The sequence below is a fragment of the Somniosus microcephalus genome, chromosome 4 (genome assembly GCF_052327205.1).
Source record: "Somniosus microcephalus isolate GS21.2 chromosome 4, FLI_Smic_1.0, whole genome shotgun sequence".
Lineage (NCBI taxonomy): Eukaryota > Metazoa > Chordata > Chondrichthyes > Squaliformes > Somniosidae > Somniosus > Somniosus microcephalus.
In genome coordinates, this window is record NC_140990.1 from 249,513,866 (window position 1) to 249,539,272 (window position 25,407).

At 41.0% G+C, this 25,407-nt stretch overlaps 2 protein-coding genes across 2 annotated transcripts in view; both read right to left on the reverse strand.

Moving 5' to 3' along the window:
* The window catches only part of cdca7a (cell division cycle associated 7a), a 48,885-nt gene extending 36,623 nt beyond the window's left edge, over nucleotides 1-12,262 (reverse strand). The window contains exon 1 of the mRNA XM_085986180.1: nucleotides 12,184-12,262. Within this exon, the coding sequence (XP_085842306.1) occupies nucleotides 12,184-12,240 (57 nt within the window). The 5' untranslated portion in view covers nucleotides 12,241-12,262. The remainder of the gene's footprint in view (nucleotides 1-12,183) is intronic.
* LOC147120361 (mitogen-activated protein kinase kinase kinase 20-like) overlaps nucleotides 4,252-25,407 on the reverse strand; it is a 120,519-nt gene continuing 99,363 nt past the window's right edge. The window contains exons 18-20 of the mRNA XM_085986178.1: nucleotides 19,344-19,418; nucleotides 16,160-16,304; nucleotides 4,252-13,660 (exon numbers count right to left, since the gene is read on the reverse strand). Of these exons, the coding sequence (XP_085842304.1) occupies nucleotides 12,804-13,660; nucleotides 16,160-16,304; nucleotides 19,344-19,418 (1,077 nt within the window). The 3' untranslated portion in view covers nucleotides 4,252-12,803. The remainder of the gene's footprint in view (nucleotides 13,661-16,159; nucleotides 16,305-19,343; nucleotides 19,419-25,407) is intronic.

The following is a 25,407-nucleotide window of genomic DNA, read 5'->3' on the forward strand; positions in this document are numbered from 1 at the left end:
ACCACCCATGATATTGTAAAAGAAACAAAGAACTTGCATGACCTCAGGACATCCTAAAGCAATTCACAGCCAATTAAGTAGAAATATTTCATTTGATTTGCCAATTCATTTAATTTTACTGCCACTATTGCTACGTTAGATCCCATTGACATGATTTAATAGTGGCATAGTCTGTCTATTGTACATGACTTACATATTCCTTTATTTTTATGTTAGGTGCCTCCTTCTCAGAGCTACTAGAAATTGGACTTCCATATTACTTCTCCCCAACTTGGATTCATTAGCAAATATGTAGCAAACAGCTCCCACCTACCTGATGGCTCAGTAGGTAAATATATCACATCATTGCAATAAATATTGTGGAATTGAGTCATACCAGAAACATGCCAGGTTTGGGTTGACTTAAGTAATCTCAGGCAGGGCAGCAGTGGGGTCGAACAATTAGCCTAAATGAGGGTGCAGGAATGCAGGGGGAAGGGTGGGCGAGGAGGCTGTGTTCCTACACTGGATCACAATCCAGCAGTTCTTGCTGGAACTGGATACTGGATGAGGAGAGGACCAGGCGTGCGGTAGCTTGTAAAAATGCTTGCTAACACTCTCTGTGGAGGCTAATACAAGAAAAAGTACTACCTGGGTGTATTACCAGAGACCACTGCACCTTTGTGGATCTATACTGTATCAGTTAGGCTCCTTAGGCAGAGCTCTCAACATCAAGGAAATGTTAGTAATGAGATTTATAATCAAAAGTGCTGAAACCAATTGCAAAACCATTGAAATACATTCTGCACATTAACTATGAACTGGAAAAAAAAGAGAAAATCTGTGTTTACTTTCAAAAATCAAATGCGTTCAAACAGGTTGCATTTTAAACTAAAATGAGTGAGACTAAATGGTTCTATTTCAAGAGGGGAGGGAGTAAGGGGAGAAAACGTGGATTTTTAAAAATCAAAGTATGCTCATCAACACTGGATCAATGTCACTGAGACAAAGGGGGGATATGGCTGTGTAATTACAATCAAATACCAGATACTCAAGAACTGGAACCTGCCCAGATAGTGGAAGAAGAAAGTAAATATGAAGGGACACCGTCATTCAATTTCACAGTCGCATCCACCAGCTCAGATACTGACACTCTGCGTAATTTAGAGGCTAGGATAGCTAACGTAATACTGATATTTAAGAGGGATAGAATATGTCCAGGGAATTATAGACCAGTCAGCTTAACATCGGTGGTAGGAAAAATAATGGAATCCCTACTAAAGGAGAAAATTGAAGAACATCTAGAAACCAAAAATATAATAAATAGTCAACATGGATTTCAAAAGGGAAAGTCTTGCTTGACCAACCTTACTGAATTTTTTGAAGAGGTAACAGAGAGAGTAGACAAGGGTAATGCAGTAGATGTAATTTATCTGGATTTTCAAAAGGCCTTTGATAAGGTACCCCATAATAGACTGGTGAACAAGGTCAGAGAATGCAGAGTCAGGGGACAAGTAGCAGAATGGATTGCTAGCTGGCTTCAGGACAGAAAGCAGAGAGTAGGAGTAAAGGGCAGCTATTCACAGTGGCAGAAGATAGTGGTGTTCCACAAGGATCAGTGCTGTGACCACTGCTGTTCACAATTCACATTAACAATTTAGACTTAGGAATCAAAAACACAATTTCTAAATTTGCGGATAACACCAAATTGGGGGTGATAGTCAATACTGAGGATGACTGCAACAAGTTACAGGAAGACATTAATAAACTTGTAGAATGGGCATATAATTGGAAATGAAGTTCAACACAGATAAATGTGAGTTTTATATTTTGGTAGGAAGAATAGGGAGGTCACTTATCACTTGGAGGGTGCGAGTCTAGGTGGGGTAGAGGAACAAAGGGATCTCGGAGTACAAATACACAAATCACTAAAAGTTGCGACACAGGTTAGCAAGGCCATAAACAAAGCAAACCAAGCAGTAGGGTTTATTTCTAGAGGGATAGAATTGAAAAGTAGGGAAGTTATGCTAAACCTGTATCGAACCTTGGTTAGACCAAACTGCGTAGAGTTCTGGTCGCCATATTATAAAAAGGATATAGAGGCACTGGAGAGGGTGCAGAGAAGATTTACAAGGTTGATACCAGAAATGCAAGGGTATACATGTCAGTAAAAGGATGAACAGGCTGGGTCTCTTTTCTCTTGAAAAAAGGCTGAGGGGTGGCCTAACAGAGGTCTTTAAAATTATGAAAAATTTTGATAAAGTGGATACAGAGTGTTTCCACTTGTGGGGAAGAGCATAACTCGAAGCCATCAATATAAGATAGTCACCAAGAATGTCAATAGGGAATTCAGAAGAAACTTCTTTACCCAAAGAGTGGTGAGAATGTGGAACTCGCTACCACAGGGAGTGGTTGAAGCGAATAGTATAGATGCATTTAAGGAGAGGCTAGACAAGCACATGAGGGAGAAGGGAATAGAGGGTTATGCTGATAGATTTAGATGAGGAAAGACGGGAGGCGGCTCGTGTGGAGCATAAACGCCCGCATAGACTGGTTGGGCTGAAAGGCCTGTTTCTTTGCCATATATATATATCCTATGTAAAAGCAGGGATTTTGAGCTGGTCAGCTCAACATAGGGGCCGGCTGATTTCCTGCTCTCCCACAACCAGCAAGCTGCAGTGGAGCACATGTTTGGCACTCACAGCTTGCCAGCTAAATTTTAAATAAGAGAAGCCCAGGCACATTGAGAGAAAAGCACAGACACACGGAAAGCGGCAAAGAGATATAGAGGGACTCGGCCACAGAACAGAGCTACAGAGAGCAAGAGGAAAAATAGATCCACAGATAAAGACACAAAAAAAATCTCATACTTATGTAGAGCCTTTAACTTTGTCTCAAGGCACTCTTCGCAGATGCATAAGGAAAAATGTAGAATGAACAAATTTGCACTTATATAGCACTCTCACATCCTCAGGATGTCCTAAAGAGCTTAACAGTCAATGAATTACTTTTGAAGTGTACTCACTGTTGCTGTGCAGGCGAACGAGGCAGCCAATTTGTATACAGCAATGTCCCACAAATAGCAATGAGATACGTGACCACTTAATCTGTTTTTTTGGTGTTGATTGAGATAATTGTTGGGCAGGACACCCAGAGAACTCCCCGCTCCTTTGTGAATAGTTGCAGACAGGGTCTTGTTTTAATGTCATCCGAAAGACAACACTTCTAACAATGTAGCTCTCCCTCCGTACTAAATGTTAGCTAAGATTATGTGCTAATCTAAGCACATTTGCTAACATTTAATCTTGATGTGGGTTTGAATTTACAACTGACTCATAGGCAAGAGTGTTAGCAACTGAGTCAAGTTGACAATTGAGGTATATTATTTTTATATATAAATTCCTGTGCACATTTTATACATGCTATTTGTGCCATGAAAAAGAATCATAGCCGGATACAAGGACAGGTATTGGTTTTAGTTATTTACAGCCAATTGATGAACTTATCATGTGAGTGTATTTACATGAGAATGTATTTACAAAACATGAAAATAAAATCATTTTGCGCCAACAAAATTGGGTATGGCCATCTTTTGACTTTTGCATTGAGCAAAATGTCTTTTTGTAAACAAGTATTATTTTCTTTATACGGAGAATTCAAAAACAAAGCAAAGGTGCTCGAATCACATCTTGCCTGTCACTCTGCTGCTACCCTTTCTGAAGTTAAAAAAAGTAAATGAAAATAGTCACCTCCAAAAACGTTCTAAAATTCATGATCTAGCTTGTTTTCAAATTATTTGGAAAAAACACAAATAGCATGAGGTTCAAATGCACTGAACCATACTGATGCATGCTGGGAGATTGCTTACACTGCCTATGCTCAGACTGCAGCATCCTGGGATTTGCAGGCACAGGTGTTATTGGGAACTCCTTTCACTGACTGTGCAATAGTACTGGGGAGAATATTAACTCAAACACTGGCTTTTGAAAGGGGCTCAAGTCTCAGTAAAAACATTAATAGAGGTACTTGTAGATAAGTTTAATTCTATGTAATTTATGTTAAAAATCTTATTTTGAGTCCTGAATATTTAAGTTTGTGTGAAAGAAAAATGATGGACAAAGGGTTTTTTTTGGACCAATATGTTGTGATTTAATTGATTCAGTTTCTATTTTTTTGTACATTATCCTCACGCTCAGAGTTCTGATTTGTGGCTCAAATTTTGTATTCATAAATGCGGTGAAGATGTGACACAGAAATAGACAGCATCGCAAACATATTGAGGAGAAGCACAACTTAATTTGTGTCTTCAGTTTATTGATTAAACAGAGAAAATATTTACTTAAGGAAAGTGTACGTTGTTGGCACTGTAATATGGTGCGCCATGGATATAAAGTATGGGGAATTCCCCATTTTATATTTCTGATTTTGGCCTTACAAAGAGTTTGAATAAAAAATTACATTCAGTCATAGGTATATGAAAGGAGGTTGCATGTTTGCCCTCAAGGTCAAACAAGTTGGACACCTGTGCTGTACATATATACAAAGATAAATAACCGATGTTGACTGTACAAGTCAAATTCTGTTTTTATTACCTAGAATTCTGTGAATATTACTGGTATTTTGATAATCAAATTCCACAATTCTTTTTATTTTTGCATGCAAATAGTAAACCATTACCCTTGCATGGGAAATAAACTTTGTAGTACCACAATATTCATTTTCACAGTACAATATAGGGTAAGCAATGAATCAGAAAGGCAATTTGGCACATTCAACTTGCTTCTTCCACACATCATGTACAATCATCTCCATCAAGGAAAAATAATCTAAAACCTGGACCAAGGAATAGCACTTCTGATACTCAATTCCATACATGAAAGTATAGTACTACGTCCACGTAGCTGAATCTACAAGGTACACTACAGCAACTCGCCACGGCTTCTTTGACAGCATCTCCCAAACCCGCAACCTCTACTATATAGGACAAAGGTAGCAGGCGCATGGGAACACCGCCACCTCCAAGTTCCCCTCCAAGTCACACACCATCCTGACTTGGAAATATATCGGCATTCCTTCATCGTTGCTGGGTCAAAATCCTGGAACTTCCTACCTAACAGTACTGTGGGAGTACCTTCACCACATGGACTGCAGCGGTTCAAGAAGACGGCTCACCACCACCTTCTCAAGGGCAACGGAGGATGGGCAATAAATGCTGGTCTTGCCAGCAATGCCCACATCCTGTGAATAAATAAATTAAAAAAAACAGCAGATTTACCAGATTAATGCAAGAGCTGTTTAAGTGACCGTCTCCAACATGCATACCAACTGTCTGTTTTATGTGGACAGTCAGTATTTCAGATCCACTGTCTGTGTGTAGATGAAAATCAGCAGACATTCAAGCTTTTTGCAGAGAGATTGCAGCATGAGCCACTGTGGCTCAGTGTAATAATCCCGCTGCACTTCTGACTCTGCACCTCACCACCACTTCCAAGTTCCTATCTTATGCTTCTGCTGTGTTGCTCAAGAATCAAAGATGGTGACTGGAGGTATCTAGACAGAAAACGTTTAATTATATGGATAGATATCCTGTGGAGTTGGTGGGGATTTTTTTGTTGTTGGGGGTGTGGCGGGAATCAATGGGGTTATCATGTCGGTCATGTAGGCTTCTCAATTGAGGGATTACTGTATCGTAATCACTGCTGATTTACATTATATTGTAATGCAGTAATTTGCTGAGGATTGTTATTTTTCATATGTAAATGTAGGGGCCCCAAACTGAACTTTTGCATGGAGCCTCCACAAGGCAAACGCCGCTGCTGTAGGGATACGGCATTGTCAAGAGTTTCCATCTTTCAGATGAAATGTTAAAGATTCCATGACACTATCTGAAGTGGAATTTTAGGAAGAGGAGTTCTACCAGTTTCTTGGCCAACACGGCAATAGTTATATCCCTTAAAGAGTTAACTTAAGCCTGTGGAATCCATTTTATTTTACGTGCAAGTGAAGTTCAAATAAAATATTTCTGCTTATGTATACATACAATTGCTTATTCAAATAAATTACCCTTTAAAAAAACATTGCTTTAGTGATCAGCATATAAATATATATTTGCAACAGCTGCAAAGCATATAGAAATTATACCTATCTCTCATGTACATTTCTATGTTATGCCAAAAGCACTGGTGTTGAGAATTTATTCAAAAACACACACTCAGCAGTGCAGGAAATGCCTACTAATTACTGTAACTGAGACATCTATTCTTTGTAGGGAAGTGTGGAATAGGCCAGGCCTTAATACACAATTGCCATCAATGCCAATCCATTTGAATAGTCGTGGCATGATCCAAGAGATGTAAATTACATAATGTCAGTTCTTCCTCTCCGTCACACAGAGATGGAACACTTAACAAACAGCAGGCCAATCAGAACTTTCAAGATTCATCTGGCTAATGTTGGTGGATTCAAGGGCATAGGTAAAAATGCAATTGATCTGCCATTTCTATCACTGGGCACCTATTTATAGGACCTTTTAAGAAGGAAAGAATGAATAAACTTGCATTTATATAGTGCCTTTCATGTCCTCAGGACGTCCCAAAGTGCTTTGCAGCCAGTGAATTACTTATGACGTGCTGTCACTATTGTTATGTAGGTAAACATGGCAGCCAAATTATATACGGCAAGGTCCCACAGGCAGCAAATGAGGGAAGTGACCAGTTAAGTCTTTTTTAGTGGCATTTGCTGAGGGATGAAAGCTGGCTAGAACTAAGGGAACTTCCTGCTCTTCTCTGAATAGTGCCTTGGGATCTTTTACGTCCATCTGAAGAAGCAGCGGCAGCGACGAGAGGATAAACAGTGGCCCGAGAGCGGACCTGAATTAAAGCAGCGGCAGCGGCGAGGCTCCGATTCAAAAATATCAAAGAGTGACGCCACAGGAGAGCAGGTAGGTGATTCGTTGGTGAGTATTACAGCTCTTTTTTGTTGTCTATGTTAGGGAAGGGAGTTAAATTAAGAGCTGAGAAACTGTAACTTGCTAGTACTTATTAAAATAACTTAAACTAAATAAAAATAAAATAAACCTAAAATATCGATTGAATAAAATCTTTAACTGATTAATTAATAAACAAAATAAGGTTAGAGATGGCAGGGCAGGTGGTGTGTCGTAACTGCAGCATGAGGGAGTTTGTGGAGAGCATCGCGATCCTGAGCAACCACATCTGCAGTATGTGTCTGCAACTCGAGTAACTTCAGCTCAGAATTGTTGAGCTGGAGTACGAACTGCAGACATTGCGATGCATCAGGGAGGGGGAAGAGTTACCTGGTCACTTTGTTCCAGGAGGCAGTCACACCCTTTAGGTTAAGTAGTACTTTAGAGTTTGTCAGTGGTCAGGGACAGGAGGGTGTGACTGTGAGTCAGGAAGGTATGGGGACCCAGGATGTAGTGATGGAGGAGCCTCAGCCCTGGACCTTGTTCAACAGGTATGAGGTACCTTCTACCTGTATGGATGAGGAAAAGGACTGCAGGGAGGATGGGCAAACTGACCACGGCACTGTGGTACAGCGGGCCATCCAAGTGGGGGAGAAGGGAGGAATGTGGTAGTAGTAGGGCACAGTATAGTCAAGGGGATAGATACTGTTCTCTGCAGCCGCAAAAGAAAGAGAGTCTCAAAGGTTGTGTTGCCTGCCAGGGTTAAGGATATCTCCTTGCGGCTGGAGAAGAACTTGGAGTAGGAGTAGGAGGGGGAGGATCCAATTGTCATGGCCCATGTAGGAACCAGCAACATAGGTAGAACTAAGAATGAGATTCCGCTGAGGGAGTTTGAGGAGCTAGGGTCTAAATGAATAAGCAGAACCACAAGGGAGATTATCTGGATTACTACCTGAGCCATGCGCAAATTGGCATAGGGTCAAGCAGATCAGAGAGGTAAATACGTGGCTCAAAGAGTGGTGTGGGAAAATGGGGTTTCAATTCATGGGGCACTGGCACCAATACTGGGGAAAGAGGGAGCTGTTCAGTTGGGACGGGCTCCACTTAAACCGGCTGGGACCAGCGTCCTGGTAAATCGAATAACTGGGGCTGTAGATAGGGCTTTAAACTAAAAAAAAGTGGGGGGGGGGAGGGGTAATTTAGAAATCTAAAGAGAAAGGTCAAGGCAATAGAGCAGTGTAGCGATTTGGGTAAAAATAAGCAGTGTGACAGGAAAAGACAGAAAGTTTGATGGTAGCAGTGCAGTAGAGAATAAAGTCAAAGCAGGGAATAATGGTAAAAATTTTAAATTAAAGGCTCTTTATCTGAATGCATGAAGCATTCGTAACAAGATAGACAAACTAGTGGCACAAATAGAGATACATGGGTTTGATCTAACAGCCATTACAGAGACATGGGTGCAAGATGACCAAGGTTGGGAACTAAATGTTCCAGGGTACTTGATGTTTCAAAAAGACAGGCAGAATGGAAAAGGAGGGGGAGTTGCCCTGATAATAAAGGATGACATAAGGACAGTAGTGAGAAAGGATCTCGGCTCGGAAGATCAGGAAGTAGAATCAGTATGGGTGGAGATAAGGAGTAACAAGGGGTAGAAAACACTGGTAGGAGTAGTATATAGGCCCCCTAACAGTAGCTATACCATTGGACAGAATATTAATCAAGAAATAGTAGGAGCTTGCAACAAAGGTAATGCAATAGTCATGGGGGACTTTAATCTTCATATAGACTGGACAAATCAAATTGGCAAAGGTAGTCTGGAGGACGAGTACATGGAATGCATTCGGGACAGTTTCCTAGAACATGGAACCAACCAGGGAACAGGCTATTTTAGATCTTGTATTGTGTAATGAAACAGGGTTAATTAGCAATCTCATAGCAAAGGGTCCTCTGGGGCAGAGTGATCATAATATGATAGAATTTCACATTAATTTTGAGAGTGACTTGCCTAAGTCCAAAACTAGAGTCTTAAACTTAAATAAAGCCAGTTACATAGGTGTGAGGGGTGAGTTAGCTAAGGTATATTGGAAAAATAGATTAAAAGGTATGGCGGTAGATAAGCAGTGGCTAGCATTTAAAGAAATATTTCATGATTCTCAACAAAAATACATTCCATTGAGAAACAAAAACTCCATGGGAAAAGTGATCCAACTGTTGCTAACTAAAGAAGTTAAGGACAGCATTAGATTGAAAGAAGCTTATAATGTTGCAAAGAATAATAATAAGCCTGAGAATTGGGAGAGTTTCAGAAACCAGCAAAGGTTGACCAAAAAATTGATAAAAAGGGAAAAAATAGGAGAGAAAACTAGCAAGAAATATAAAAGCAGATTGTAAGAGTTTCTACAAGTATGTAAAAAGGAAAAGAGTAGCAAAAGTAAACGTTGGTCCCTTAGAGGCTGAGACAGGAGAAATTATTATGGGGAATAAGGAAATGGCAGAAATGTTAAACAAATATTTTGCATCTGTCTTCACAGTAGAAGACACAAAAAGCATACCAAAAATGGTGGGGAACCAAGGGTCTAATGAGGGTGAGGAACTTAACGTAATTAATATAAGTAGAGAAAAAGTACTAGAGAAACTAATGGGACTAAAAGCCAACAAATCCCCTGGACCTGATGGCCTACATCCTAGCGTTCTAAAAGAGGTGGCTGAAGAGATAGTGGATATTGGTTTTGATCTTCCAAAATTCTCTAGATTCTGGAATGGTCCCAGCGGATTGTAAGGTCACAAATGTAACACCACTATTCAAGAAAGGAGGGAAAGAAAAAACAGGGAACTACAGGCCAGTTAACCTGACATCAGTCCTCAGGAAAATGCTGGAATCCATTGTTAAGAAAGTGGTATCAAGTCACTTAGAAAATCATAACATGATTAGGCAGAGTCAACATGGTTTTATGAAAGGGAAATCGTGTTTGACAAATTTATTAGAGTTTTTTGAGGATGTAACTAGCAGGGTAGATAAAGGGGAACCAGTAGATGTAATATATTTGGATTTCCAAAAGGCATTCAATAAGGTGCCACATAAAAGGTTATTACACAAGATTAGGGCTCAGGGGTTTGGGGGTAATATAGTAGCATGGATAGAGGATTGGTTAACGGACAGAAAACAGAGAGTACGGATAAACAGATCTTTTTCAGTTTGGCAGGCTGTAACTAGTGGGGTGCCGCAAGGATCAGTGTTGGGGCCTCAGCTATTTACAATCTATATTAATGACCTAGATGAAGGGACCGAGTGTAATGTATCCAAGTTTGCTGATGATACAAAGCTAGGTGGGACAGTAAGCTGTGAGCAGAACATGAAGAGTCTGCAAAGGGATATAGATAGACTAAGTGAGTGGATAGTAAGGTGGCAGATGGAGTATAATGTAGGGAAATGTGAGGTAATTCACTTTGGTAGGAAGAAGAGAAAAACAGAATATTTTTTAAATGGTGAGAAACTTTCAAATGTTGGTGTTCAGAGATTTGGGTGTCCTTGTGCAAGAAACACAGAAAGCTAGCATGCAGGTACAGCAAGCAATAAGGAAGGCAAATAGCATGTTGGCCTTTATTGCAAGGGGATTGGAATATAAGAGTAAGGAAGTCTTGCTACAATTGTACAGGGCCTTGGTGAGACCACACCTGGAGTGCTGTGCAGTTTTGGTCTCCTTATCTAAGGAAGGATATACTTGCCTTGGAGGCTGTGCAACAAAGGTTCACTAGATTGATTCCTGGGATGAGAGGGCTGTCCTATGATGAGAGATTATGTAGAATGGGGCAATACTCTCTGGAGTTTAGAAGAATGAGAGGTGATCTCATTGAAACATACAAGATTCTGAAGGGGATTGACAGGGTAGACATTGATAGGTTGTTTCCCCTGGCTGGAGTGTCTAGAACTAGGGGGCACAGTTTCAGGATAAGGGGTAGGCCATTTAAGACTGAGATGAGGAGGAATTTCTTCACTCAGAGGGTTGTGAATCTTTGGAATTCTCTGCTCCAGAGGGCTGTGAATGCTGAGTCTTTGAGTATATTCAAGGCTGAGATAGATTTTTGGAATCAAGGGATATGGAGATCGGGCGGGAAAGTGTAGTTGAAGTCGATGATCAGCCATGATCTTATTGAATGGCTGAGCAGACTTGAGGGGCCATATGGCCTACTCCTGCTTTTATTTCTTACGTTCTTAAGTAGACAGGATCTCAGTTTAATGTCTTATCTAACGGACATTAAACGCAAGAAGAGTATGCTGTGGCATTAAGTGCATGAATGTTTTAATCTCTTTCACATCAAAAAATTAGATAATTGAACCTCCACCTGAAACACAGTGGCCAACCCAATGAATATCTATGGTAAAAACAACAAACTGTGTAATCTTAGAGCTATATCCAAGCAATGTTTGATAAGAAATTGGTACTTCTGATTTGTAGGCATTCTACTGGCATGTAGTCTATTTCCTACCATCTGCACTTATGCAGAAGATTGTAAGAGTTGTAATACTGCTTTCTCTGCTGGACTGTAACACAGTCTCAATTTCATTTCTGTTTTCTTCAGTGTCATCACCTCCTTCCCAATTAGTTCTTAATAAATGCTACCACAAATGGGTAATTAACTGTCCAAAAACAGTTTCCATGACAAACAAGAGAATGAAGACATGCAAGGGGGAAGCACAGAGGGAACGGCAAATGCAAGATGGAAAGATAAAAAAGAAAACCTGAAAGAGGTGCTTACAAAGGTCCTCACAGGAACAATTTGAGCACAGATACTCCAATTTGTTGTGCTGCATCCATAAGATAGGAGTCCCCTTAATGTTGCAGCAAATCAAACAGTGGTGCCCACATTTCCCAACACAAATTGGTTCTTGTCTTGGCTATGAGAATGGAGGCTAACTGCTCCTTGATAGTTTGCAGTTACATCATGGAAGTAGGAGCCCCTGCCTGTTCAGAAGGTTAGAACAGGCCAGAGGCCTCGTTTAGTGCTAAGGGTATATTCGGACATCTCAACCTCTTAGAGGTCTAATCTGTAATACATGCTTTTAAGAATACCCAGGATCTAAATTCATTGCTAAGTTAAGGTGTCAAATAAAACATTATTTTAGCTGCAGTTCATTGCCAAATTATGACAAAAAAACAAAAGGAACCAGCAAGCATTGCATTTAGTATATTGAAGAGAGTTCTGTGTCTATAAGATAGGAGTCCTCTTAATGTTACAGCAAATCTAGCAACCAAAAGTACATAATCAAACAGACTTACAAAACCAAATGGAATCAAACATGGTAGGATGTCTGCTATGGGTTTCTGATTCCCCATATATTCGTTTCTTGATCCAAGTCGTCAGAAGGGATGGCAAGAGGAGCAGTCAAGGTTGATATTCATGCTTACATATAGTCATACACTGTCAAGGCAGTGTGTATATTCATGTGTACGGAAGTGTCCCATACTCATACCCCTCCCTCTCTGTACGCAACATTCAACCCACACATACCCACTATCTCTTGTGTAACACACACTCTACGCTACAGATTGTCCCCTCGCTCACTCTCTCTATTATACTCATATTGGTAAATTACCAGACGACTGCAGTTATCCACTGAAACCTGTGCCAGCATAGAGCTAAAGCTATATGGGATACAGTATCCCACAAATTTACCCTGATTGTATTTGCTTAACATTGAGTTTAGACTCAATAATATAAATTGGTTCAGTGAAAGGCTTGCATTCTTTCAAACACTCCCATCCTAGCCAAATCTGTTGTGTGCTCCATTAGCAGATTAAATCCGTCTGCTTGAAGTATTACAGATTACAAAAAGATGTGCAAATAGAAATGCCATTTTGAGTTGACACAAACAGAAATGAACTTCTGTGGTGCTTTGTCAGTACAGTCGGCTGCGTCCTGTTCCTCGTCCTCTTCCTCTACCTCTAGATACTTTAAAGCAGTCATTTTTTGGAGATTTTCTGTGTCGTTCAACTTTAATCCACTCTCCTTCATTAGGTTTACTTTGCCTATCTTCGCCTGTGTCATCTGTACTGTTAGCACTTGTAGCTGACACCTCTGGGACTGTACTAATAGCTGTATCTAAATGTTGCTGAAATTGCTTTTGTAGGTTTCTGTCAGGGCCCCATGACTTAGCATGGTGAGAACGGATGGACTGAGCAAACCTTCTTTCTGATGAATGATACCCAGAGTAATGTCTCAGAGGTGAGCTTTTGCTTCTCTCCCTGTCATATCCCTTCTCCTTGTCCCCCATTCTGCTGCCAAGTATGAATGTTGGGCTAACCCCTTTTCTACTAATGTGGTTTAATCCCTCAGGACTGGTTGTTTTATTAAACAAGAAGTCATTGGAGTCATTACTCTGATAGCCACTGCTTTGTCTGCTGGTAATCTGGTCTCTTTCCAAAATACTGTTTGAGGTCGTGCTGGATAGGCTGCTTCCCACAGAGCTCAGGTGTACAGCAGAAAGGCGACTGCTTAATCCTGGTGTTGTTGGTATTGGGCTAGAGCTTCGTCTGGATTGAGCCAGAGTAGTAGTGATGTGATATGTGTTAGGGCTCTGTACTCGTCTTACAGCTGCTGCATAAGTATCTTGATTAGCAAATAACGTTAAAAAATGAGGTAGTGTAGTGGAACTGGAAGTGCTATGGTTGGGAGGTAAAACTGCAGAATATTGTGGAGAGTCACTTGTAGGTATTTTGCGTAACTTTAAGGCATTGAACCACTGTTGACGAATATCTGGAATACAAAATATGTACAAAAGATATTGTTAACCCAGCCAATCAGAAATCAGCAATTTTGAAAATGACATTTTTGCAAAGGAAAATATTTGTATTGATTATAATTTGGCTTGTTTAGCAAGCGGTCCTGTTTATAAAGGCAAATTTGCCTTCTAAGAATCATGGTGAGATGATCAAGAAACAACTGTACATGTATTTGGCTATTTATGCACTTCATATCCTAGAGTCGTCATCAGCTTGATCAAAAGCTCCAGATCATAGCAACCTGGAACAATGGATGGACTGAAGAAATATCATTTATAAGCATGTTTAACACTACTTCATTAAGATGTTACTGCATAGAAGAATCTGCCCCATCTGTTTTGTGAACAGTATATTTGTATTATATAAATTGCAACTGTTTATTGCAATAGAATTAATCATTAGATAAAGATTAAACCATGGTTGCTCCTGAAAATTTCTTTTTACCAAATTTAAAAAAGTTATATTCTAGATTTTGAGCAACTGTATAAAATATATACTGTATAAAATCCTGCAACAAGCATTTCCCATCACTAAACACAAGAATAAAAAATAAAACTGATTTGTACAAAAATCTTATTGTCCTGAAAGCATCAACGGTCTAGGTCTAAGGAAATTCATATAAATTCTACAGAGGTTGCATTACGTTAAAGAAATTTGTCACTTTGGTAATGTTATTCTGATTTCTGCCATAATATGTCAACACTATAATATGCTGGCAAAATAATTTTCATAACTCCTTACTTAGCATGATCATAAACCTACAATATGCACTGAAATCTAATCTCCAGGAATTTTTCTTCATAAGAAGATAAACTGAGTAATTTTGTGTGCATATAAAAACTTCTGTAGCTGACTTGTAATAACTAGGACGCTGCACAAAGAATTAAGGGAGAGAAAGCAGCACCACTGTCACATAGTGCTTAGGGTTTCTGATAACTTATATCTAGTTATGTTATGTAATTGCGGTGGCAAATGGAAATTTAAAAAAATGAAACAAAAATAGCAACTTTAAACCATTCAAATAAAAACTCACCCGTTGGTGAATTTTGTTTATTCCAACGTTCAAATTGCAGTTGTCACCGGTTTAAATGCCAATGTGCAAATTGGTATTTGTGAATTACCATGATCACTATAAGTCCACTAGCTTCTGTTCACGCCATACTATAATGGTCAGCTACAGCAGTTTTTATATATATACACAAAATTCATGCATTTTTCAAAAACAATCGACCCAATTTCCTTATCCTTCCTATCCCGAAGATGGTAACTCATGCTGCGGTGCAGTTCTATCGGTAGGAGCTGCCTTACCCAAGTGACTATTCTTTAAGGCAGAGAATGGGAACCAACACAACTGAGCCCAATCGTAGATTCACCTTCCGTCCATACACACTGTTATTAGAGGTCACTGCATAGCTTTTACATGTTGAGGCCAATTAGTGTCCTCAAGCTAGGATTGTATCTGAAACCTTGTCGGTCTGTATAGTTTAGTACCAGAGCCCAAAGAGAATTTACAAACTGAGCCAATGTCCTGAAAAATACTATGTCAGATCAAGGAGCTCCCCTTGCCTGAAGGCACCGGCTCCCTCTTTGGGGTACAGCTCCACAGTCTGTGGTCGCCCTCCAGTATCTTTCTCAAATGACCAATATTTATGTATGATCCATGATATTGAGTGCAGACAGACTTTTGCATTGGTCAGTGTCCAGTGATCAGGAGCAGTAATCCTGGCCATTCTCACCCCACCGCCCCCCCCACCAACATAAAGGTTTTACAGTCCATTGAAGGGCCCCTACTGCTGCCCTGGCAGAAATCAGCAAGCTCACAGACTGGGGATCAGATCTGGGACCTTGCTGGTCTCACAGACTGGGGATCAAATCTGGGACCTTGCTGGTCTGTATGGCTCAAAAGTGGAGACTTTATTTCCATGTCATCAGTTTTAATATGGAAAAAAAAACTTTTTCCTGTGCTGCTGATAGTGCTATCTTAATTCTCTTTAAAATGTGTGAGGGAATTTTTGCGGGCATGTATTGATCATGTACACGATAAATTCATTTTTCCTATCCCTCCTCTCAAGGGCATTGGCTCTTTGCTGGGATATGGATCCATGGGCACCAGCAGCTTTCCAGTACCTCAGCTAAATAGCCATTTTTCTTATGTAAGCCAAGACCGTGGCTCTGGGAATTTCCCCAATCCATCATAACTTCAGCAGATTGGCAGGAAACTCATTTACACGGTTTATCTGGGGTTTCTGTGAGTCATGGCGGCCGATCGGGAGAACCCCTGAGGAAATCTCCGGCATGAATGTCATCGTCAACTGTGGGGACATCACAACTGAACTTAATCCTGATGTTCATGAGGTACACTTTCCAGCATTGTTTATTTTGATCTGGATTATTGTCATTAAAACCAATTGCATTGTAATTTTGTTGGATTTCCTCCAATTCTAGAAAGTAATGGTTTCAATAAATGACTTACTTGAGTTGCACCTGCTTTCAAACTTGTTTTCTGTGTTTGTTGACACGGTCTGGATAACTAGCACCACCTCCTTCACGTCAGTATTCACAGTATTCCGTGTAACAGTGTGGTTATGCTTCGTTGTTTTTGGAGCTTTGACATCATTCTGTTGAATAATTTTCAAAAGAAAAACTTTCAGGGACATCTTAGACACTCTGAGCATGATTTTAAACATTTATTCTGATATCTTTTCTAGTAGATTTATGCCCAACAATAAACTTTTCCCCATCTCCCTTGAAGATAGTGCCTCATACTGAGGTACAGTTCCACTGGTGCCAGCCATCCTCTGATACCTTGCCCAAGGAGATATTCTTCATGCATAAGACTAGAAATTGAATCTGGACTGGATATTCAACTATGGTGGGGTGGGAGGGGGAAGAAGAGAGTCGGGGAAATCACAGTCAAGCTTGATCTTATCTTTGTCCAGTATTTGCACATGTGCATTTGTCAAATGTAGCGCCTTGGCTGAGGTAAACTACCAAAGCACAATCTAGGGTTCAAACTTGGGATCTTCCTGATCTCTACGGCTCAATACTGAATTAGACACATGGTGCACTGACCCACTGTGCCATCAGGGAAGATTAATTTCTCCTGTTAAGTAATTATGCACTTCCTTTAGAATCACCAGGCTCAAATCGTATTTGCATATCCAGAAGGCAAACTGGCACGAGCAAAAATGATTTGAAATAAGGTATTCCAGTAACTGCTGATGACATCATGACCTAGCCAGCTGTTAACAAGATTTCAAGACCTCATTGTTGATTTTTGCACATTTATTTCCTTGTAGAACTGGACAAAAACAACAAGAAATAAAACCACAGATGCTTCATACAATGCCACAATAAATGGGAAACATGACTTGAAAAAGAAAAATAACACCCCAAAAGGCAGTGGTACCTCTCCCCCCTTCCCCTTTAGAGCATCTACAAAGTAGATCTAGAGACGATGAGCAGGCAGCGTAGATTCTAAAATGCCAGCCCAATAATAACTTGCATTTTCATAGTGTCTTTAATGTAGAATTTCTTTTAAACAGAGGCATGTTCAGACAAATATGGGCACCGAGCCAAATAAGGAGCTATTAAGAGGGGTGACCAAAAGCTTGGTCAGAGAGGTGGGTTTTAGGAGTGTCTTAAAGGAGGAGATGGCGTTGAATAGGTAGAAGGGTTTAGAGTGGGGCCTCGATGTCTGAAGGCATGCTTGTCAATGGTGGGACAAAGTGTGGGGAGCATGCACAAAAGGCCAGAGTCAGAGGAATGGAGATTTTTTTTTTTGGGGGGGGGGGGGGGGGAGGGAGGAAGTGGTTTGTACTGGTGGAGGAGGATACAGAGATGGGGAGGTATGAAGCCTTGAAGGCATTCAAACATGAGAATGAGAATTTGAAATGAGAACCGGGAGCCAATGGAAGTCAGCAAGGACAGGATTGACGGGTGAGCAGGGCCTGGGCAAAGAGTTTTGGATAAACTGAAGTTTACAGAACGTGCTGGATGGGAGGCCTATCAGGAAGGCATTGGAATAGTCAAATCTGGAGGCGACAAAGGTTCAGCATGAGGGTTTCAGCAGCAGATGGGTTGAGACAAGGGTGGAGGTTGTCAATGTCACAGAGGTGGAAGTATCCAGGATTGAGCTCAGCTCAGGGTTCAATAGGACACAGATTGTGAAGAGTGAAAGAAACAACAATGAGAGAAAGAGGTGAGTATTAAGTCACAGCAGCACTCACTCTTAGTGCAGCTAAGTTGGCAGGATCAGCGATTGCTGAATTAGCTGATTGGCCAGCTCTGGCGCTCTGCCCCCCACCACTGTACCTGTATGGGGTCGCACTTGCGGACAGAACAGAGGTGTTCAGCAAAGTGGTCTCCTAAACTGCGTTTGGCCACCCAGATGTAGAGGAAGCTGCACCACGATCAGGAAATACAGTATACTAAGTTGGGGGAAGTACTCAGAAATTGATGTCTCGTCCATAAGGAGTGTTTGGGGCTCCGGACATTGGTGTGGGAGGAGGTGAATGGGCAGTTGGCATGGGGAGGTGCCGTGGAAGGAGAGCCGTTGGTAGGGGGAATGGTCCCTCCGGAATGCAGAGTTGTGGGTAAGAGATGTGTTTGGTGATGGCACCATGTTGCAGATGGTGGAAGATGTTCTGTTGAATGTGGAGGTTGGTTGGGTACAAGGTGAGAACAATCACAATTGGGGGGCAGGGAAGGGATGAGGACATAAGCATGGGAAATAGGATGGGCCTGGTCGAAGGTACTGTCTACCATTGTGAATGGGAATCCTTGGCTGATGGAAAAAGGAGGACATTTTGGAAGCTCTGGTGTGGAGGCAGCATCCTCAGAGCTGATGCTGCCTGACCTGCTGAGTATTTCCTGTTTTGGTGAGGGATGTTAGTGTTGGGGAATGGAGCATGTTTAATTGCAGGCATTCTGTATCAATATCGCAGGTCAAGTATAGCAATGGTTAGATGAAGGGTAAAGCTGTAACTACTCCGGCCCAAGGACCATTCATAATTTAATAGCTATTGGACTTGAATCAGACAGGAAAAGGGAATAGGACACTGTTGAACTCTGACCACAACAAACAGTGAGGGCCTGAATTTGTATGAATAATTGCACAGGATTATCGTGGGATTACAACTAAAAAGTGGCACATTTCACTGTGCCCACTGTTCAGATGGAGGTAAATTCAGTTTTATGACTAAATAAACTGTATATTTTAGTTACTGTTACTTTCACTCGAACATGGCCTTGCTCTGTATCTCATATTCTTGTGTCTACTTGATATAAAAGTGAGGTCTTACCTAGGGGAGGGAAAGAAAATTGAGGAGGTCAACTTGAACCAGTTCTATGTATCTCCCAGCAGTTAGTTTCAGAATTACATTGGTAAATGCTCGAAATTGGTTTGTCAGCCCACTTTGGCTGCAGAAAACTAATAGCATGGGATTGGTGGGAGGGGTCGAAAGACCTAAGAGTCATTTTAAAAGATGGTGGCAGGGAGAATGAAATTATTTGAAGGCTGCCAAAGTCACATAAGAATTAATCTCTTCAGGCTTCTCAAACTATTCTCAAAACAGTTTCAATCTTCCTTCACATACAGCATATGTGCGTCTTCTAAGCACTTTAAATAAAATAAACCACTTCTTTTCAAGACTCACCTCATAAGTAACAATACATTCCACAATCTGGTTCTCACTTATTCCCACAATCCATTTCTCCATTAGGTAGGGAGGCTGTGAAAACAGAATGTTTATTCAAGGCCGGGATTTTAAACACATGAACGATGTGAAATCTCATTAAATATTAAGTGTGGAATGTTTAAGAAGTGGAAAGTTCTAGACCATTCATTCCATTACAATGATGTGTACTTCTTCCACCGTTTGCCTGAACATGATGGCTTGATGCTTGAACAGTTTTCAACATAGTGAGTAGTGAAAGAACTATGCAGGGTGTAATGACCATTTCTGAACAGTAATTGCTAAAAAAGTCACTGTTTGACTTAACAACTGTACACAATCAAAGTTCTCTAGAACATTTGCACTATCACTTTTAACAATTAAAGAACATAAGAAATAGGAGCAGGAGTAGGCCATTCGGCCCCTCGAGCCTGCTCCACCATTCAATAAGATCATGGCTGATCTTCCACCTCATCTCCACTTTCCTGCACTATCCCCATATCCCTTGATTCTCTTAATATCCAAAAATCTAGCGATCTCTGTCTTAAATATACTCAATTACTGAGCCTCCACAGTCCTCCGGGATAGAGAATTCCAAAGATTCACCACCCTCTGAGTGAAGAGATTTTTCCTCATCTCAGTCCTAAATGGCCGACCCCTTATTCTGAGACTGTGACCCCTGGTTCTAGACTCCCCAGCCAGGGGAAACATCCTCCCTGCATCTACCCTGTCAAGCCCTGTAAGAATTTTGTATGTTTCATGAGATCACCTCTCATTCTTCTAAACTCTAGAGAATATAGGCCTAGTCTACTCAATCTCTCCTCATAGGACAGTCCCCCCATCCCAAGAATAAGTCTGGTGAACCTTCATTGCACTCCCTCTAAGAACAAGTAACAACACACAGAAATGTGCACAGAAATCAAGTGAATGATTCTTGGGTGGCTCCATTTGACTTAAAAAAAATATATAGCACTTTGGGCTAAAATCTATTTTTCAACAAAACAAAAATGTATTATGCTGAACGTTTCATGGTGTAAAAGCATTTTAATTTAAATTCAGTTTACCTTTCATACTAGTTGTGATGCATTAAGCACAGAAGTAGCATTAATGAAGCCTAAAATGTTGTCAGTCAGTGAAATGTTATTAAACTTTAGGTTATATACCCAAGGATTTTTTTTCAATACGTAGTTGAGCTATACGGACCAGGAAAGTCTCTGCTGAGTCTGTGCTGAGTTAGCTGATCCGAGCTAGGATAAGAATGCTGCAATTGGCCTCAGCACCCCTAAGTTAGGGAGGGGAAATTCAGATAGGATCTCTGGTCCTGGTCATTATCTACAGAAGTACATGTGTGTGGATATTGGATGAGGTCAGAATCCGCTTGATCCCAATTGCATAGTTTGCTGCCGCTCACAGTCAAGATGTAGACAATGGCCACTTGAGCAAGATACTGGAGAGTAACTGGCTCCCATGCAAGGAATTAATACTTTCAGGAGAGAAGTGGTCAAAAACTGACAGGAATTGTTTAAAAAACAAACTTTAAATCATGTATCTGCAGAAACCATTCTGATGTCATTTTTAAAAGAAATTAAATTGAAACTTCTCTATCTTGTGTTTCTTCATTTCTAGACCGGATGGAATTATCTGCAACTCAATCATTGCTCAGATTCCAGCTCCTCTGATCATATGTGGATCAGAATAGTGTATGAAAATCTTGGATAATTATATGACAGTTGCATCTAGACCAGACAAGCTAATTAGCATTCACATATGAACCCTTATCTACATCATCTGAAGCAATCTTGTGTGATTTTCTATCTACAAGCTAAATAGAGAAAATCTCCAGTGTACTGCAAGCCACCTGTTCCTTTGGAAAGCGGATAGCTGATGATTGCATTTTCTTGATACCAGTCATTATCATTCTCTTCCCTACCCTTGGTCTATCTATCCATCCATTATCTGCAACTATCACCCCGTTTTTGGCCTCCTTTTCCTTTCTAAGTTTGTCACCTCGCAGCTTCCCAAACCTCCCCGTTGAAACCCCTTCAGTGAAACTTCAGTTCTCACAGCACTGAGACAGCCCTGGCCAAAGTCATTAATGATATCCTCTGTGATTGTGACTGCAGTGCATTATTCTTCCTTGTCCTCCTCAACCTATCTGCAATGTTCGATGTGGTGAACCGCACCGATTTTCCTCCATCATCTCTCCTCTATTGTCCAGCTCCATCGAACAGTCTGTAACTAGTGGAGTGCCGCAAGGATCAGTGCTTGGGCAACAGCTATTTACAATCTATATCAATGACTTAGATGAAGGGACCAAGTGTAATGTATCCAAGTTTGCTGATGCTACAGAGTTAGGTGGGAAAGTGAGCTGTGAGGAGGACGCAAAGAGGCTGCAAAGGGATATAGACAAGTTTAGTAAGTGGCTAAGAACATGGAAGATGGAATATAATGTGGAGAACTGTGAAGTTATCCACTTTGGTAGGAAAAATAGAAAAGCAGAATATTTTTTAAAGGGTGAGAGACTGGGAAATGTTGGTATTCAGAGGGACCTGGGTGTCCTTGTACACAAATCACAGAAAGTTAACATGCAGGTACAGCAAGCAATTAGGGAAACAAATGGTATGTTAGCCTTTATTATAAAGGGATTGGAGTATAAAAGTAAAGACGTCTTACTGCAATTATATAGGGCCTTGGTGAGGCCACACCTGGAGTACTGTGTAATATTTTGGTTTCCTTACCTAAAGAAGGATATACTTGCCTTAGAGGGAGTGCAACAAAGGTTCACCAGGCTGATTCCTGGGATGAGGGGATTGTCCTATGAGGAGAGATTGAGTAGACAAAGCCTATATTCCCTAGAGTTTAGAAGAATGAGAGGTGATCTCATTGAAACATAAAATTCTTAAGGGGCCTGACAGGGTAGATGCTGGGAGAATGTTTCCCCTGGCTGTGGAGTCTAGAACCAGGGGTCACAGTGTCAGAATAAGGGGTCGGCCATTTAGGATTGAGATGAGGAAAAATTTCTTCACTCAAAGCGTTGTGACTCTTTGGAATTCTCTACCCCAGAGAGCTGTGGATGCTCAGTCGTTGAGTATATTCAAGACAGAGATCGATAGATTTTTGGATACTAAGGGAATCAAGGGATATGGGGATAGTGCGGGAAGGTGGAGTTGAGGCAGAAGATCTGCCATGATCTTGTTGAATGGCGGAGTAGGTTCGAAGGGACGAATGGCCTACTCCAGTTCCTATTTCTTATGTTCTCATTTGATTTAATTCCTAGCTGTCAGAATGCAGCCTGTTTATTTCCAGTAATGGCTTCTCTTCCCTTCACTGCATTCACCTACGAAGTCCCCCAGTGATCCATCCTTAGTCAGCTCCTACAGCTGTCCCTCAGTGACATCATCTACAGGTACAGGGTCAGTGTCCATAAGTATGCTGATGACACTTTCCACTACTTCCTTCAACCCCAAGGCTACATCTTTGCTGTCGGACTGCCTGTCTGACGTCAAATTGTGGATGTGCCAATGTTCCATTCAACTGAATCTTGCTACTGACTCCAACTCTCCCCTGGTTACTTGCTTAGGACGAATTAGATGATGTAAAATGTTAGCAAGTAAAAGTTTAGAAAAGATTTCTTTACACAGCAGGTGGTTAGAATATGGCATTCCCTGCCACAAAGAGTTGTTGAATCAAAAGTCCATACATTCTTTTCAAAGGGAATAGCAGCTGCCATAAGAATATGGAGAACAAGCCGGAAAGTGGGATTAAACTAAGGTGGCTGATGTGGAGCTAAACCCTCAGGAAATCTTGAAGGATCAAATGGTCTCCTTCTATAACACAGGCCCAGATTTTGCTGTGAGCAGCGAAGGAATGCCATTCACCTCGCGTACAGTTGCTCACAGTCTTTTAGCAGCCTGTCAGCAGAGACGTCCAGTCATCTGGTGTCTATTTGAATGCAGCACCCTCTATGGGGGATCTGTGGCGTTTGTGAGCAGGCAAAGCAACAGGGAGGCTCTTCAAGCAATCAGATTGAAGAATCCTCATTGAGACATGCAGACTGCAAAGCAGGAAGTACAAAACAGGAAATATAAATTACATTTAAATCATTGTACAGGAAGTGAAATAAAGATTGGGACATACACATGGGATTAAGGGAGAGATATAAAAGAGAAAAACAGAAAAATAAAAAAAGTTATTTTAATCTTTTTAAAAAATCTGCAACATTTTCTTCTGAGGGAAAGAGACTCCACACTTGTAAAATTAAACGTCCAGAGAGGTTATTCAGCAGTAATTATCACTTATTACAGAATCATAAAAATCATGGAAAGTTACAGCACAGAAGGAGGCCATTCGGCCCATCATGTCTGTGCCAGCCGAAAAAGAGCTAACCAGCCTAATCCCACTTTTCAGCTCTTGGTCCATGCCCTTGCAGGTTACGGCACTTCATGTGCATACCCAAGTGCTTTTTAAATGCAATGAGGGTTTCTGCCTCTACCACTCTTTCAGGCAGTGCGTTCCCCACCGCCCTCTGGGTGAAAAATGTCTTCTCAACTCCTCTCTAATCCTTCTACCAATTACTTTAAATTTATGCCCCCTGGTTATTGACCATGCTGCTAAGGGAAATAGGTCCTTCCTATCCACTCTATCTAGGCCCCTCATAATTTTATACACCTCAATTAAATCTCCCCTCAGCCTCCTCTGTTCCAAAGAAAACAATCCCAGCCTACCCAATCTTTCCTCATAGTTAAAATTCCCCAGCCCAGGCAACATCCTCGTAAATCTCCTCTGCACCCTCTCTAGTGCAATCACATCCTTCCTGTAATGTGGTGACCAGAACTGTACTCAGTACTCTAGCTGTGGCCTAATTAGTATTTTGTACAGTTCAAACATAACCTCCCTGCTCTTATATTCTATGCCTCGGCTAATAAAGGAAAGTATCCCGTATGCCTTCTTAACCACCTTATCTTCCTGTCCTGCTACCCTCAGGGATTTGTGGACATGCACTCCAAGGTCCCTCTGATCTTCTACACTTGTCAGTATCCTACCATTTATTGTGTATTCCCTTGTCTTGTTAGCTCTCCCCAAATGCATTACCTCACACTTCTCCGGATTGAATTCCATTTGCCACTGTTCTGCCCACCTGACCAGTCCATTGCGATCTTCCTGCAGTCTACTGCAATCTTGCTATGCTATGGCGTTAAAAACTCAGTTACTCCTGATTGTACAAACCCTAACTTTTCCATTTGTCTTTAGAACGAGAATAGTGGGTAATTAGCCTAAATTTTCGCCATTACAGTGATCTCTGTGCAGATTCCATCGGCGAAGACTGCAACTGCGCAGCCTGTGGAGGAGCAGGGTATCACCGACAGCAACTTCCGAATTTCCGCATTAACTGCGAATGTGTGGACACCAGAAGTTGCTGTCAGTTTTACCCAGTAATAATGGCGAGCACTGGCAGCCTCACCATTATTAGTACAGCAAAATCCAGGTCAATGTGTTTACCAAATATCTTTAAATAATGGAATAATTTCTCAGATTACTCAGTGACTCTGATTTGATACAAGTGTTTAAAATTATGAAGGGATGAAACACAGTCGACAGAATAAACTATTTCCCGTGGTTAAGGGGCCAAGAATGAGTGGCTATAGATATAGGATTAAATGTAAGAAATTTAGGTGAGAGCGCAGAAGAGGATTAAGTGGCTGTGGGATGCACAGTTACTGATTGAAGCAGAAACCATGTCAATTATTAAGAATAGGTTAGATAGGTGGTTGAAGGAAAGGGAGATAAAGGGATATGGGAACAAGGCAGACACATGGAATTAGGACTACTGCTCTCATGGAGATAATCACCAACAGGTAGGGACAGTGTTGTAATTCTATGCAATTTTCACCATGATGCACAGGCAAAATTGCACTGCATTATTACAGTAAGGAAGAATCTGAATTTACATCCTTATGTACTTCACAGCCAATGAATTATCCTCAGGTCACTGTTGTTTTGTAGGCAAATATGGCAACCAATTTGTGCACAGCAAGATTCCACAACT